The sequence below is a fragment of the Perca fluviatilis genome, chromosome 3 (genome assembly GCF_010015445.1).
Source record: "Perca fluviatilis chromosome 3, GENO_Pfluv_1.0, whole genome shotgun sequence".
Taxonomy (NCBI): Eukaryota; Metazoa; Chordata; class Actinopteri; order Perciformes; family Percidae; genus Perca; species Perca fluviatilis.
In genome coordinates this window covers 34,261,800-34,277,933 of record NC_053114.1, presented here as the reverse complement: position 1 = coordinate 34,277,933, position 16,134 = coordinate 34,261,800, and the positions used below count along the sequence as shown (strand labels likewise).

The 16,134-nt window shown below is 38.5% G+C and overlaps 1 protein-coding gene across 1 annotated transcript; it reads right to left on the bottom strand.

The window, feature by feature from the left end:
- Positions 1-1,740: 1,740 nt before the first annotated feature.
- LOC120556580 (secretory carrier-associated membrane protein 5-like) lies at positions 1,741-8,498 on the bottom strand. Its single transcript, XM_039796269.1, has 7 exons — positions 8,303-8,498; positions 7,767-7,819; positions 7,562-7,681; positions 5,911-6,067; positions 4,427-4,528; positions 3,425-3,542; positions 1,741-3,017 (listed from the first exon to the last, which is right to left on the bottom strand). The coding sequence occupies exons 2-7, from the start codon at positions 7,771-7,773 to the stop codon at positions 2,832-2,834; spliced, it is 690 nt and encodes a 229-aa protein (XP_039652203.1). The 5' UTR covers positions 7,774-7,819; positions 8,303-8,498; the 3' UTR covers positions 1,741-2,831.
- Positions 8,499-16,134: the final 7,636 nt, after the last annotated feature.

Below are 16,134 nucleotides of genomic sequence, written 5' to 3'. Positions count from 1 at the left end.
CTGGTATTTGTAATGAATATTGGACTTACATTCATCAGGTGTCCATTAAACCGACTCCAAATGAATGCTACTGTAATGTTGCTCTGTATTTACCAGATATATAAAGACGCAAGGGTTATAATATGTTGGTGTTGTGTTTACAGCTGGCTTATGCTAAATAATCATGATTGTGCCCATGTAAAATACTCATAACAGCTGTTGGATGCCAACAAGATGAAAGTTTCTGTTTGTTGAAAATGATAACGTTTAGAAACACCAATGCAAGAAACCCCCTATACATAAACTTTGTGAAGCACAGACGAGTGGAACACTTGCTTTCTTTACTGTGGCCAGCACCCCCAACACATGGAGGGGATAGCAAGAAACTTGCTCAAGAGTACCTTCTATGGGGATCACAAACCACATTAAAATCTGGCTCTCTGGTTGTGACATGCTTCAACAACCAATAGCTCACCGTAAGACACAGCTGGCATTTAGCATTTTTTTGTTCCAGCCAGAATGAAATGATTAGAGGCATGCAGTTGGATGTTCCGTCCCCCCCACCCCCACCCACCATGTTTTACAAGTGGACAGAATTGAATTTTAAAAGGAAAAGCATCTGTTCAGTCTTGATTTGTTATGAATCAATGACTATATTCTGTAGCTGACAACCAGTCCTGTTTACCTGAGGGTGCAAGTCTTTGCTGTCACCACTTGTCACAAGAGATTTCCATGTGTATGGCAATTACAGTGTTCTTGTTGGTGGCTGCTGGTGGGTCCCTTGGGTATCTATATCGCTGTATAATTTCATCCCCCTCTCCACAGAGTAATTTTATCGCTCTCACAACACAGGGAGATGCAGACAGTAGGGAAGAGGACATCCACCGATAAATCCATCTAAAGTGTATTTTGAATCTAATCTATGATTGTCACCTGCTCATAGGATGTCAAGAGATAAATTGTGTTTGCCCTTGTGTAAGTCTAAAAAAACAAACATCTTTTGGTCAGGCAAGTAGTATCAATCACCACTATCTCAGATTTCATATGCACTTGTACAGACTTTATAAATAGATCACTGGCAAGAAAAGCAGAGGTCATACAGTGCCCCTGGTGGACAGTCAGTGTGACAATTAGATGGCCACAGAGAACCACCACCTGAAGGCAAAGAATGTGCCTCCTATTTTAGTTTCCAATTGTACAGTCTTTAAATGTAACTGCAGTACCATTTGCTGTGTGTAATGTATTGGAAACAATTTAAAATCACATTTTAATGATTGAGTACAATGTCTTGATTCAATGGGGCAAATATGACAAATTACTCAAACAAGAAACACAGAGGCTCTAAGCAACCTCTAAGCAAAAGAGTAACTGCATAATAATAATAATAATAATAATAATAATACATTGATGATGTTTGCAGTCTTAAACTTAGCAGCTTGTCTCAAGATTTGATGTTACCAAAAAGAGTGCTCACTATGCTAAGTTTGCAGATGTAAGTATAAAGGTGATAACTGTCAAGTGGCTGAACTGTATGTACAGTAGCTTATAGACACAAATAGATATTTGTTTGATATTTGTTGCTATGGGTGGGTGCTCAGTGATTACCTCGATTTCCAAAAAACTCATCCAGTGTGATGGGGAGGGAGAGAGAGAAGGCAGAGCAGAGGGAGTGACACAAAGAAAGAGAGACAAAGAAAAAGAGAATTAAAGGGACTATCATACATGCAGATAAATGCGGAAGGATGAATGAAAGGTAATCTGTACGATGATATGTGATATGTTTTTATTTCATACTAAAACCACCAGTGCCTCTCTGTGGTCAAATATCCATACTGCAGGGGAACACATAAATTGTCTTTTAAATTGACATTCTGTCCAAAACTAGAGCTGATTACAGCACAGGGCTCAGATATTTCACTTGTTTTCTTGCTGAATTTATACATAGAACCATTCACACTGATGTAATTACTCTGTGATGTAAATCTGATGTTTTCAGTGTAAGGTAGACATGTCTTCAAGTTACAATTTTCTGTTTCTATTCAAATCCAGCTAAAGTCTTGCAATGCTACTGCTTCTCATTGTAATACAGACAGACTTCCTTTCAACACTATAGTACAACCATTTATAAACTGCATAGAATTATGTTGAGGTCACATACAGTAGCATGATTTAAATTAAAATTACAATATTCCATTGGATCTTTGGTTTACCTTTGAATTTAAATACAAGACAACAACAACTAAACTAACAACTAAATTAACGCACAAATAACAAATAAAGTAACTGTATACATCCTAAACAATGTATCATTCAAATCAATAAATGCATAAATAAATAAAATAATAACATCATACTAAATAATTAAATCTTCATCACAACAGTAATTGTACATCCAAAATTATTATTCTTTTGCTTTCTTTTGTAAAATTTGCTAAAACTGCAGGTCAACACAAAGAGTACATTAGCACGCAGCTCTCATGTAGCCACTAAAGTAATACACATTCAAAACTACTTTCATTTCAACCTCCCGAACAGAAAACAAACAGACATGTGAAATTATATAAAACACTACAGATATCAGCATGCCCCTTAATACAGGAAGGCGAAAACTCGCTTCCCACAGATGCTCTGCTTTTGCTGTGTTTCCCAAATGATGAAATTACTTGAAATCACTGACAATTCTGCTGAATCAGTGATTTGGCCTGAATGTAAAAACGGAATGTTAAAATCTAAGTGTTGTTTCATTTTTTAACTTAATAATCAACAATATTGTGGGAGATGTTAAAGTCTTCCTAACCCTGTTGCTCAAACTTTGGCATAACTGTTTCCTTGACACCTCTGTCTCGAAGAGGCTACATCTGGTTGTCGTTATATTGTGGGCTGGGGGAGTTGGAATGATCCTGCATGGCTCCAGCAGCTGCCCCTATCACTGCCTGCTGGGCCGCTGCCTGCACATGAGGGTTCTTCCAGGCTCCTGTAGACCATTCCTCCTGAGCTTTGGACATGCTGCCCCCACTGCCACGGTAGAAATTATGGATCTGCAGGTAGGGTGATTTCACAGTTATTATCAACGCCTTCATGTGTGGAAGGTACTGTAAGTGTTTTTTTTGCTACTTTAGTTAATGTTATCACATGGTTTTTGGAGTTCTGCAACTGTGTTCCATAATCTGTGAGTCTGTTTAAGGAACAGTTTCATTACGTACAAAAAAGATTTGAATGGAATTCTGGCATTAATCATTTTAAACCTCACAATGATGCTTTGTTGACATGAGAGGAAATTAATCAATCTTAAATCCTGGACTGACAAAGGGCTGTAACATTATTTTCTACTACAAAAAATAAATCTTTAACTTCTGGCAAAAGAAATCTGGAAGTTCAAAACAATGACAGACAGACAGTATTCTAATAAATGGCCTGTGTAGAAATGCACAAGTTAAATTCTTACCCTGGTGAGGGCAATAAAGGACAGTGAGGCCACAGCAGTGAACATGATAGTAGGTACCAACATGATCAGCGCAATGAAAATATTATAGCTGAAGAAGGAGATGGTAGCCAACCAACCACTGAAAAAGACAGATGAACATTAACGCAATTTTAATAATAAAAAAAAAGATTAATTTTAGATTATGAACACAACACGAACCACAATTATCTGTTATTGGATTGTCTGGTGTTCCTCATCATGATACCACCACCGAACATCTGGATGTTAAATGCCAGTAATTTTTGTGTACTTTAAGTACTGCGATATAAAGTTTTAAAGTTTTATAGCTCATACATGAGAATATCCAATTGCACATGGTGACATTTATAAACTTTATGGAGGCTGTCATAATATTAATTTCTGATCATCAGCTTGAGTGAGGTGACATTTTGAGAATCTCTTTAATGGCCTCTCAAAATCTAATAACAGGACTATCATAAAAGTTATATGAGGGCAATTTCTGATGTTCAATCACTGTCATGTTAATGAAAGCAGGGACCAAGGTCTTTAGAAAAAAATCCTCCTGACAGGACTTATTGCTTGAGCTCAAAATGCTCATTCAAAGGTAGATTTTGTAGTATTATTAAAACAACTTCTTATTCCTTATGTTAATCAATGCACACAATGCAACAATGAATAAGTCACTCATACACACATGTAGAAATATCTGAACTTCAACAATGGCTCTGGTACTTGAGTTGCATTAGACTGGTTTCCTCTAAGCATGAGTCAGTGTAATGGCACTTACTTGAGAGTTTATTTTCTCTTACTTGAGTAAATTTTTTTTCAAAATAAGTGATGACTCAACATAAAAAGAAATCGTTTGAATAAAAGGTTGATAAACGTGCAAAAATCTGATTCTGAAACATATTCCCTTTGTATTCTGAATATTGTAAAATGTAAGTCATTAAAGACCTTTTTGTGAGAAATATTTTCCATACATTTTCAATCTCTGACTCTTACCATACTCCCCATCCAGGAATGCCTATGCTTTGGATGATGCTGATGCCAACTTGGGCCATGAACACAAAAAAGAACTGCATGAAGTTGAAAGAGCTGTCACTCCTAAAAAAAAAAACAGAAATAAGAAAAATAAATATTTACACATACATAAATGCACTACTATGCATAAATCACTACTATATGTCTAATCTGCCATTTGCATACTGTATGTTGTGTGATGTTATTCATGTTATATGTACATTTGAAGGAATTCAAGGGTGATATAGGTTATTCCCACTTTGCCCCAACACAGGCTTCACCCTTTATTGTGGCTCTACAGGCTATAACTTATGTTTAGGAATCCACACACTGATTCTTTCCAGGTTCATTCACAGCCAGTCATCATAAAACTATCATTTCTCCCACATCTGCCTTTCTGTAGTGATGACAACACAGCCGTGGATGGCCTTGTCGGAAGACTGTGATGAGTTCTTGCCCCTGCTTTGGTGCTTTGGTCGGTCTGGTTTGATCTTCACCAGAGTGGAAGGTAAGACCCACATATTGCTTCAGGGCATCAGCTACTGTACTAGACAAAATGTTGGCTGCCCCTGACTCAGCAAACTGATCAAGGAGCAGGAAGCACACCTAAGCCTAAAAGATAAAGGAATGATTTTACAAGATTTCAGACAGTTAGTGCTACATATGTGTCACCTCATGATACGCAAGATCTCCATGTCAGATAGAGAGGATTTTCTGGGTGCCCTTCTGTCTCCAGAGGGAGTGATTGGATCATTTATATCTGCTGCCATTCAACACTTTCAGAGAATGGAGGAAAAATTAACTTACAGCCACCATCCATAATGGACCATCGCCCTAGATAAGTATATATTATATAAACTATACAGTAACTATGGATGGCATAACAGTGTCGGGTGCAGGATTTACAAATGACTCCGCAAAAGAGAAAAAAAATGTTGATTGAGCTTCTCAACTGCGAATTGCATCTTCACATAAAATGTTTTCAACATGGCATTAAAAGGAAATATCCTGTGATCTGTAGTAGTCCTCTAATCTACCAAATTTGCACATATGCATAGATATATGAAAGGGTGAAGGCAATGATCATAAAAGTACTATTACGGTATGCAACCATAATAACAGTTGAATGTCTGAGTGAGAATCATCTCTCTGTCACTCTCAGTTACTTGATATCATAGCATAGATTATATTATATGTGATGCACAGTTAATGTGTCTGTTGAGCAGATAAAATGCTAAAAAGTAGCATTTAATATTATGCCTGAATACCTTATATTGCAATATAACACAGTCAAATATTACTACAGTCTGTGTGCTATTTATAACGTTATTACTGTGTTGCTTTATACTAACTACAACAACTGTGTCAGCAAAATGCAGCTACACAACACACAACTATATAACAAGTTAGCACTGGAGCACAGACTAAACAATATTTTGAATGTCAATATTTTCTATTTGACTTACTTGAAGGCCTTGTAGATGGGCCTGAACCAACAGACATACGAGCAAGGCGTGAACATGAGGAGCCAGATGATAGCCAGTCCAAAGTTGGTCACACCCCCTCCACCAAACATCCAAGCAAAGCAGCCAATGAGATTCACCGCAAGAGTAGCACTGTTCACTGTTAAGACCAAAACAGACATACCATCTTAAGTGCAAAAAAGTATCTATTTGGTACACAGACATGCACATGCAGAAAGGCATTGATGAGTGGATATGAAGGCAGCCAGCATTAACATATTGTGACACATGTAATTGAAATGCTTGACTCACAAGATGGCTTGTGTTCCAGTAATAGCCTGTTTGCGGGTGTCCTTTTCTATTAATTCTCAGTAATGTTATGAGGCTACAGTACTCCTCCCTTAAGTTGCACTTAGTTCTAATTGGAGCTCTGTGCTTTGGTCCTGTCTTTCTTTTCTAAACTCGCAAAGAAGGCCAATCAGTTTCAAATACTGGTCCATAGAGAAAATACAAAGTGCTTTACAAGATAATGATGAGGCCAAACACAGCTTCAATATGACAGCTATTAAGGAACACGGTTCTAAAATACACAACACAAAAAAAAATATTGGCTTCAAAAGATTTTCACACATGAAATGTGAAAGAAAAATGCAAAAAAAAAAAAAGAAGAACAAAAGAATGTACAAGCTGAATAACACTCAAATATGCAAGCAATGTGCATGCCATGCTACATAGGGAAAGAGCAGATTGGGACTTTGAATACCTGCTTATGTGTATCGGTTACTAAAAAAGTCGACACCTGCAGAAAGAACAGAGTGAAATTGCAATAGCTCAGAGTAACAGATACATATTTCTTGTTGTGCAGAAGTGATTATTTCAAATGGGAAACATTTCGTTTTGTGGGCACTGCAAACACAATCAAAATCAGTCTGTGGTTTACAGCATGCATTTTGGAGTGGAGAGGCACTTCTAGACTGGCTCCATTTGGCAAAATCAATTGCAACCTTGCATCGACATCCCAGCTTCACCTTTGATTTCATTATCTTCATGTTACTCTACTGTATATTGGCTTATGGCTCTACTCATAACTGCTAGTGTCAGTGCACCTGTGTTAATGTTGCAGCAGCTTTGAGTTATTTCGCTCTCCCTGCACTTGGCTCCCTTGCTTGTCTTCATGGACGGGCAGGGAGCTTCCAGACCAGGGCAATATCACAAACATCATTGCACTGCTTGTTTATGGTGTAATAAACTTTGATGAAAGTGCTTCTGGCAAAAATTGTTCAACACAATTTCAATGTTAACTGCTCTGCTCAAACCAAGGCCATCTGGTCAGTGCTATGACTCATTAGCAAATAAACCAGTCAGGATAACACAGCCACAGCCAATAAAAAGAATATATTTTTGGACCAAAGGGACCCTTGTAAACCATTGCCCTTCTGTTACATAGTTGTTATCATGTTAACCACAGAGGAGAGGACAGTTTATGGGACCTCCAGGAAAGTCCTGGCTTCCGTTACTATATTAGATGGTCAGGTAGCCTCTGCAGAAAAAGTCAGTTTAAAGTTTCATAGTTCAAATTTAAGCTCCAAAGTTGATATATTAGCCTGATGCAATGATAATGCAACAGGGAATCTTTTAACTTTTAGCCACTCACATATCCACAGGTTGTACATTTTCTTGCACATGCTGCGGTGCTGCTCAGGGATCTCCTCAAAGTCCTGGTAGAAGCATGGCTTGAGTGGAATGAATCCCGGCAGTGGGGGGAAGTTGGGCTCTGAGACAAATAATTTCACAACAGTTAGACGCAGCAGACTGCATATGGCTTTTCTTACCAAGTATATTATTTTATAATCACTCACCTGCCATGTGTTATAAAGTGTGGAGTCCGCTGTTTAGATTTAGTCTCTTGAGCCTGTCAAATAAGAAGAAACTGGAGTTTAGGACCTATAGTTGGTTATTTCTGAAGCATATAACCTGTGGTTATCTGCAATTATTTTCATAAGCAGTCCATTGATGGGAGCATTAGACCATTACCAGAACAACATACTTTATGGGAAGAAGGCGTTTAACAGAGGGTGCTATAAGCTAAGCTTCGCCGTCCAGGCGTTCTGCCGGGGGATTTAATGTGTGAGCCCTCGAGGCACCGTCTCAATAGTGGTGATAAGATTTCAACGACTGAATCTTTCCGGTTTCACTTAAACCACCGGGACATTTTCACACACACTCCAGGAGACCGGTCACACACACGCCACTTGCAATCACACGCAAACTCCACGTTACTGGATGAAATGAGTCAGCTAATTCGCTGTATATGTACGAAGACGATTTGATATTTGATAGAGCTGCTCACTACAGCCAGGAATTACGGATTCCACAGGAAACGTAATCTGCTTACCTCCTCCAGATAGCAGAGCTTCTCTGTTTAAAGTGCACAGTCTCCAATGGAAGCTTCAGCTGCGTGGTGAATAGAGTAGGACTGCCAATCGGACGATATCTGCAAGCAAACTATTAGACTATTATAATACTTTATTCTGTACGGTACGAACAGAGCGATAAATCCTAACTAACATGACGCTCGACCAATCATCGTGCGTGAGTCTGCTGTCACTTTTATTCAGACCAATAGGCAGATTACTCTAATCCTTGACGTGGTATTGTTGACCCAATCACTGTGTAGCTCTCTGTCCATGGTGCTGAACCTGTCCCACCGACGGAGGTAAACAGTGTGGTGTTTAACTGCAAACTATTAGACTCGTTGCTGACCATTTCCCCAACAGTAGCATTATATGATAACCACATTGCATTTACAGTTCATCAGAAGTAAAGTTGTAACACTTCTAATCACACGTTTGTGTGGTTGTGTAGTTTGATATTTTTCTTCAGTTTCTTTTTCTTGTCCTGTGCAGCAATGTTCGTACTTTGCTATGGCAAAAGAAATGTTATACACAGTGTATAACATGTACAATATAGTACTGTAACATATAAATTCTGCAGCAATATTAGAAAGATACAGTAACCCTGGATGAAATAAACAATAGGCTAGAAGTAATTTCCTTTACACTCTGCAATTTCAGATGTACCACACCTCACTTGTTACAGGATCATTGTTCACATCAGTATCCAAGCCATTGGCCCAAACCTCAATATCAAATAACTGAGTTTGTTGCTGAACTAAATACTAAATTGACTCCTGCTCTCCAGCTGGGGTTGCTGTTTCACTGCAATGAGAGAGTCTGGAGGAAAACTTAGCCACAGGAAACAATCTCTTGGCAGTAAACACACTTGTTGGCAAACATTTGCTTGGTTAACTAAGAAGGACTTTTTTCAACAAAAGACAAACTTTGTGACTGGTTTGATAAGCATACATACTACCACTGATCAAGGAGGTACTCAGATCAATTACTTAAGTAAAATTAGCAATACCACAGTGTAGAAATACTTTGTCATAAGTAAATCCTGCATTCAACATTTATTTTACTTAGGTCTCTCTCTCTCTCTCTCTCTCTCTCTCTCTCTCTCTCTCTCTCTCTCTCTCTCTCTCTCTCCCTTTCCCCCAACTGGTCAGATGGCCGCCCACCAAAAGCCAGGTTCTGTCCGAGGTTTGTGCATGTTAAAAGGAAGTTTTTCCTTGCCGCTGTCGCACAAAATGCATGCTCTTGTGGGTCTCTGTAAATTATAGGGTGTGGTCTAGACCTACTCTATCTGTAAAGTGTCCTGAGATAACTTCTGTTATGAATTGAAAATGGAATTATACTGCTGTGTAGCTTAATCTGTAATAATATATCATATTTTATTAGTTGATAATATTTCGTATGTGTAGATATACATATATTTTTTGGGCATTTTTAGGCCTTTATTTTCACAGGACAGACACGAAAGGGGAGACAGAGGGGTATGACAAGCAGAAAAGGGCCGCAGATCCGAGTTGAACCTGTGGCCGCTGCGTCGAGGGGTAAACCTCTCTATACAGTATGTGCGCCTGCTCTACCAACAGAGCTAACCCGGCCATGTATGTGTCGATATTTTGAGTATCTAGTAACTAAAGTTGTAGTACGATACGATATACTTTGTTGTCCCCGGGGGGGGGGAATTCACTTTGGGCACGATGATGCCTCATGCATTACAAACAGTGAATAGTGCTCCACAATCAGATTCAAAGATAGATAGTGAAATACAAAGTACAATATTTCCCTCTGAAATGTAATAATGAGGTGATTGAAGGATTACTGCGAGATCAGTGTTACTTTTATATTGCCACAGCAACGCATTTACAGTATCAAGTAGACTAAGCCATATGAGTTCACTCAGAGAAAATGATTAGAAAACACTTTTCTTACTTGTCAAGCCCCATTGGTTTTCAATAACATACATTTTACATTGCAAATTACACCACATCTTGAGGTCTCGGTAATAATCTGATGATATCTATATCATAATATGTTACATATTGTACTGGGCTCTACCATGCTCTGATCATTGGGTTCTGACACAGATGATTTGATTAATCATTGAGACTATTAGATAAACTATCATACAGGTCAAAATAGACAGCGGTGAGCATAGTGAATATTAAGACTACCATCCTTAGGAAAAACGCTTTACTAGTTACAGTGTCATGGTACTGTTTTGTAGCTGAGTTGTGCTCCCACTTCCCTGTGAAGGTGTACTTTATTATCATATTATTATTATATTATAGTATTGCTATTTCCTATAAGGCGCTTTTTCTATCTATCAAAATTCAAAATTGAATATCCTCACAATGATTTATTTGTATGTTTAATTTTGGATTTTGGTAAACGTACCTTCATCTTAAAATCATCTTTGAAAGGACTGTTGTCCCTCCAGTCAAAAATGCAAAATATACTACTGATAATTGTAATATTAATTAAAAATGGGCATAAATGTTTATTTGTCTGATTGTATTGTGAAAATAGTGGCAACATGATAAGACATTGACATTTACTTTCCACAACAATTTACACAAAAGCAAGAAGAGGAGGCATAGAGTGTTCTCAATTTTTTTAAGTATAGAATATCAAAGATTACTCATTCCAGGGTGTAATCAGTAATATTTCTTATGAAATAAACAATGAATAAAACATGAAAACGTGTGAGAGATTGTTATGGGTGAATACTGATAGATATATGGCTTTTATCAACTGTCATCTGTCAAATCGGGGCCAATGGGTATGGATATGTCGACTTGTAAAGCTGGCCATTACCTCACACTGTTTCTCCAGCCAGTCCCTCATTTTTCTCACTCTCTCCATTAATATTTATCAGGCATAGTTTCAGTCTAGACAAGCTTCTGACAGGTTGTTCTAAGGCCATGATGGCGTAAACCTTAAATAGAAATCTACAGAAGAGTTGGCTATAAGTGGCCCTCTCTTTCTTGCCTTTTTATCTTTCTCTCTCTGTCTCTCATTCTGCCTCTCTCGTCTCTTTACCAAACATGGTCACAATTGAGATGAGGCTGATGAGCTTCTTTCTTTAACGCCTTGCATTTTTCAACTGACATTCAAAATCTATTTTTTAAGCTAATTAGGACAAGGGCTGCTTCTTTCAGAGAGTATTGGTCCTACTCTGTATTTACAGAGCCCATTCTCTCCCTCCCACTTCAGCTCACCAACCGTGCTTCACTCTGCATAGATTAGAATGGGAAAGTCAGATTTCCCCCATGAGCTTTCCCAACAAACCATTGATGCAACACAATGAGTCTTTTCTGGGTCCTCTTTGCTGTGTGCTTTGTCATCATTCTGAATGGGATATAGACAGAAGGCAGGATATTAAGTATTGAGTAAGACAGTGAGAGAATGAGAGGGGTAGGATGGAAAAAGAAAGAAAGACAGAAAGAAGAAAAGAGGAAATGAAGGGTGAGAGATGGGCCAGACGTCTTAGCACCAACATTAGAGGCAGAGAGATACAGTATTTTTTTGGAGTTTAATGTTTACTTTGGATCAGTGAAAATTCCTTCTCTGCTTCCTCTCTTGGCAGTTGACCCACAAATAATCCATAAATCACTAAAGATTTACAGTTAAAAGTTGAGTTTTGTGTTAAAAATCTGTTTGTCATCCGGATTTTTAAAATGTTTGTTTTAAGTTAGATAATGTCCTGTTAAATTTTGTATTCAGTTTATACGGAAATTTCATAACACGTCACATTTTGTCAGTTAAATGTGGAGGTGCTACACCACCACACACAAACAGTTGCAGAGACACAAACACACACACACACACACACGCACACAGACACACACACACACACACACACACAAAAAACATGTTAGTCCACCTGTTTCATATTGAATACCAAAATGTATTAATGTAATCTTCATCATTGGGTGTGTAAATACACTTTAAATGAGGTAAAAATAAGTGTCTCTTGTTCGATAGTCAACATCCCTTACTGATGCTCTCAATTGCGGCCCAGCACCAGTGCACCCTCGTGTCATTGTCCTAATGAAAAAACATTTGCCCAATCGCCCTCTAAGCCCTGTGCTACCGTTGTCTTGGTTTCTATGGAGACGCTTTCCTCCAGACTAAGCATGTGGAGGGCATCCCTCCAGCGGAAGGAGATGGAATAACACTGGCAAGGCAATCATACACCAACCTCATTTACATATCCAAACATGGACCATGGACCGTAGCATACAGTATTTGTTCACTAAACATTTTAAAGTAGTTGATTCAACCCAGCTAGAAATGGACCCCATATACAGTATATATATATATATATATACATATATATATATGTATATATATATATGTATATATATACATACATACATACATACATACATATATATACTGTATATATATATACTGTATATGGGTTGTATATATATATATATATATATATATATATATATATATATATATATATCATATATGTGTCTTTTAGCACTGCAGTTTACATAATCTAGAAAGTGAAATTGTGCAGAACAAGAACTTTGACTGAAAGTTCTGGCAGACCTATTTTATATATATATTGTTATCAACAGAAAGGAAAAGTTTAGTTAATTCTGAAATTGTGTGAATAGCTGAAGAAATCAAATGAATGAAAGTTACAGTGAAACACTCTTCTTCTCTCAGAATGTAGAAAACATCTTTCTTTGTGCATGGGGATTGCTCAGCATTCAGGTCACCGCTGCTCCCTTTATTCCGTTGACATGAATGATGCATGCTTGTGTCTCGACCTTTTGTGGTCACTCCTCAACACCTCCAGCTGAGGGCACTGTTGTGTCTGTCAGTCTGTCTCTGTGGTATTTCCCTACCTAATCAGGAGACGCTCTACTGTCAGATGGAGCTGTGTCTCTGACCTTGAGAAAGATGAAAGACAGCCACAACCCAACGGAGGCTACTGTACTCAGCATTCAAATACACACACCTTACCAAGACAAGACAGTCACACTTGCAGCCTAGAGACAAGGGCACAAACAAAGCAGGGAAGAGGAAGAGACAAGGTGACAAATGCCTTTTTTCCTAGCCACATTTTAACTGCTGTCATTTCATACTACTTCCTTGAAAAGCTACTTTTGAAGCTGCACTTGTGATTTGGTCATTATTTTTTGCTTTAGTTTTAGATCGCATGCTATTTGTTTACAACTTTTATACAAAGTCAAGATGGAAAAATAAAGCTTAATAGAACAATAGAAAACAGTATAGTTTTCTCACTCCTTTAAATACTTGTGGAATGGAAAGGTTCACTGATTAATAGGCTAAATAAAAATGGAACCAAATAAACAGAACTGCAGCTAACCATTATTTACATATTTCACTGGGGCCGTAATTGCACTGGTGACTGACTGCCACACAGCCACAATGATTTCTAATCCAGCACTGAATGTCTAACTGTAAGATCCCCCGCAGATGACAGTAATGCAATTGAATGTTTTAATCAGCAAAATACTACTTTTCAATTCTTTAACATAGTATAAAAACACATTATCATTAATACAATTCAAATGAAGGCTAAAAACTGAAAGACTCAATTAAAAGGATGTTATAATGATCATGTTACCATTTATTTAACACAAAATACCAACCCATGATGGTATATGTGTCATTTGGGCATATAAAAAGTTAATAATCCCTGCACCACAGAGTGGCTAATGAACCTCATTATGACATAATCTATGTACATTTCTTTACAATATTCATTAGGGGAAAATACCCTCATCTAATCTAACGGTGTTTATAATGTGATGTTTCACCTATGTCTTATGGAAATGATTGTAATGTATCACCAAGCATTTAAGAATGGTGGCCACGACCAATAAATGTGTTATCATCATTAGACAGCCCACTTAATATGTTATTAGCTTGAAAAGATACCATAATAGACATTAACTGTTCATTTTATCATTTTATCTGTGTTTGGTTATGCTTGAAGACTTGCTACTGAGCTGTGGAATGCTGTGCCCCACCCCACCCACCCGCATCAAGTTCGGCAGTTTACGACATGCTTCCCAGTCCGTCAAATCTCGGGGCAAAGGTTAGACACCGACATTGCCTGCTGTGCTCGTAATTGGGAAGTGAACCATAGAGCACATCCTGAGTTGCTGCCCCAAGACACTAGAAGAGGGCAGATACTGTTGGTGCCATCATCAAGTCCTAAAGGTAATTGCAGAACACATCAGCACCAGAGTTGAGTGGAGCAAGCGATCCCGCCCCTCAAAACGGGCCATTACTTTCCTCAGAGCAGCGGAGCAGCAAGGACCCTCAGTTCTGCAGGAATCTTGACCTCTGCAGGGGACTGTAAGTTGCTGGTGGAGCTGGAGAAACAGCTCAAGTTCCCTAAGACCAAATATCATTCTTGTGTCCAAATTTTCCACGCACATCACCATGTTGGGGCTAACAGTCCCCTGGGAAAACATGTTAGAAAGCTCAGCAAGAGCAACTGAGGAGGTATCCTTCTCCCAGGACGGAAAGACATGCAATAGATGTTGTGTTGTGTGCGACTGTGGCAGAGAGAGCCCTAAGGTGGTTGTGGCTCAAGTAGAACCATGTGGCAAGATAGCCATCTGGACACAAGCTGAGGTCTATTCAGCCTCAGCAAGGTCGCCTGGCGGAGGGTGTATGATGCTGAAACACCTGCTTATGGCAGATTTCATTTCTTCAGTTGATTCAAGAATATTCTTGTGAGTGACTGACTTGAGCGACTTGAACAGAGTGAGTGTACTGTAACTTACTTATTTACTTAATCCTCTTGGCCCCCTTGGGAGCATAGGGCGTCCTCCATCAAGCGTGGACCGTCTCCAGTTGGATTTAGGTCTCCCCTAGCTTCCTCTTACCTTGGGGGTTATAGTCCAGAGCTTGTCTTGCTATGTTCCTCAGATCCTTCCTAAGTGTATGACCGATCCATCCCCACTTTCTGGATTTGATTTCAATGTGGATTTGGTCCTGGTTCATGTGTCTCCACAGGTCTACATTTGATATCTTGTTGAGCCACCAAATCCTCAGTATGTATCTGAGACAGTTGTTAATGAACACTTGTAGTTTATCAATGATTGATTTGTTGGTTTTCCAGGTTTCACAGCCATATAGAAGGACCGATTTTACGTTTGTATTGAAGATTCTGATTTTGGTGTGGAGCTGGAAAGAAAGCCATACAGGTTGGCGTGTTCTAAAGTGTACTGTAAACAAGTGTTTAATCTCATCCTATGCAGTTATTTTAAGAAAAGCACTTTCGCTCACCGTAAATATAACAGTTACTAAGATTAATTTTCTGGAGCAGAGTTGCTCAGCTCCTCGCCAACCAATTACAATATTGTCTATAATAGAAAGATCTAATTTGTTTTCAAAGAAAAACAGCAACACCAACCTACCGTTCACTGCCAAGAGAAACTACTAAAACCTTTTGCAGTTTGACTCAAGCCAGATGAGTTTACTGTCCTAATTGGTCTCAGTGGGCAGAGCATCAAATGTTTAAATAATTTTCTCAGCACTTGGCCTGCTCTCTCTTTGCTTTCCTTGTTTGACTGTGAAAGGAAAGCTGTTCCTGTTGGAATAATGTCCTGTAATTCCTGGAGCACATTTTTTTCATCTTGTAGCCTACAAAACTGCTTTAAATATGGTAAGAGACCAGTGTTCAATCACAGAGCCACCAATCTTATAATACATATCAACCAGAGTGCATGGCCAGCAATGTCTGTTGTGGGTAACAAATTGCAGATGAGGTTTCAACTGTTGCTGCAGCATGCACAGTAGGATTGAGGTTTAAGAGAAT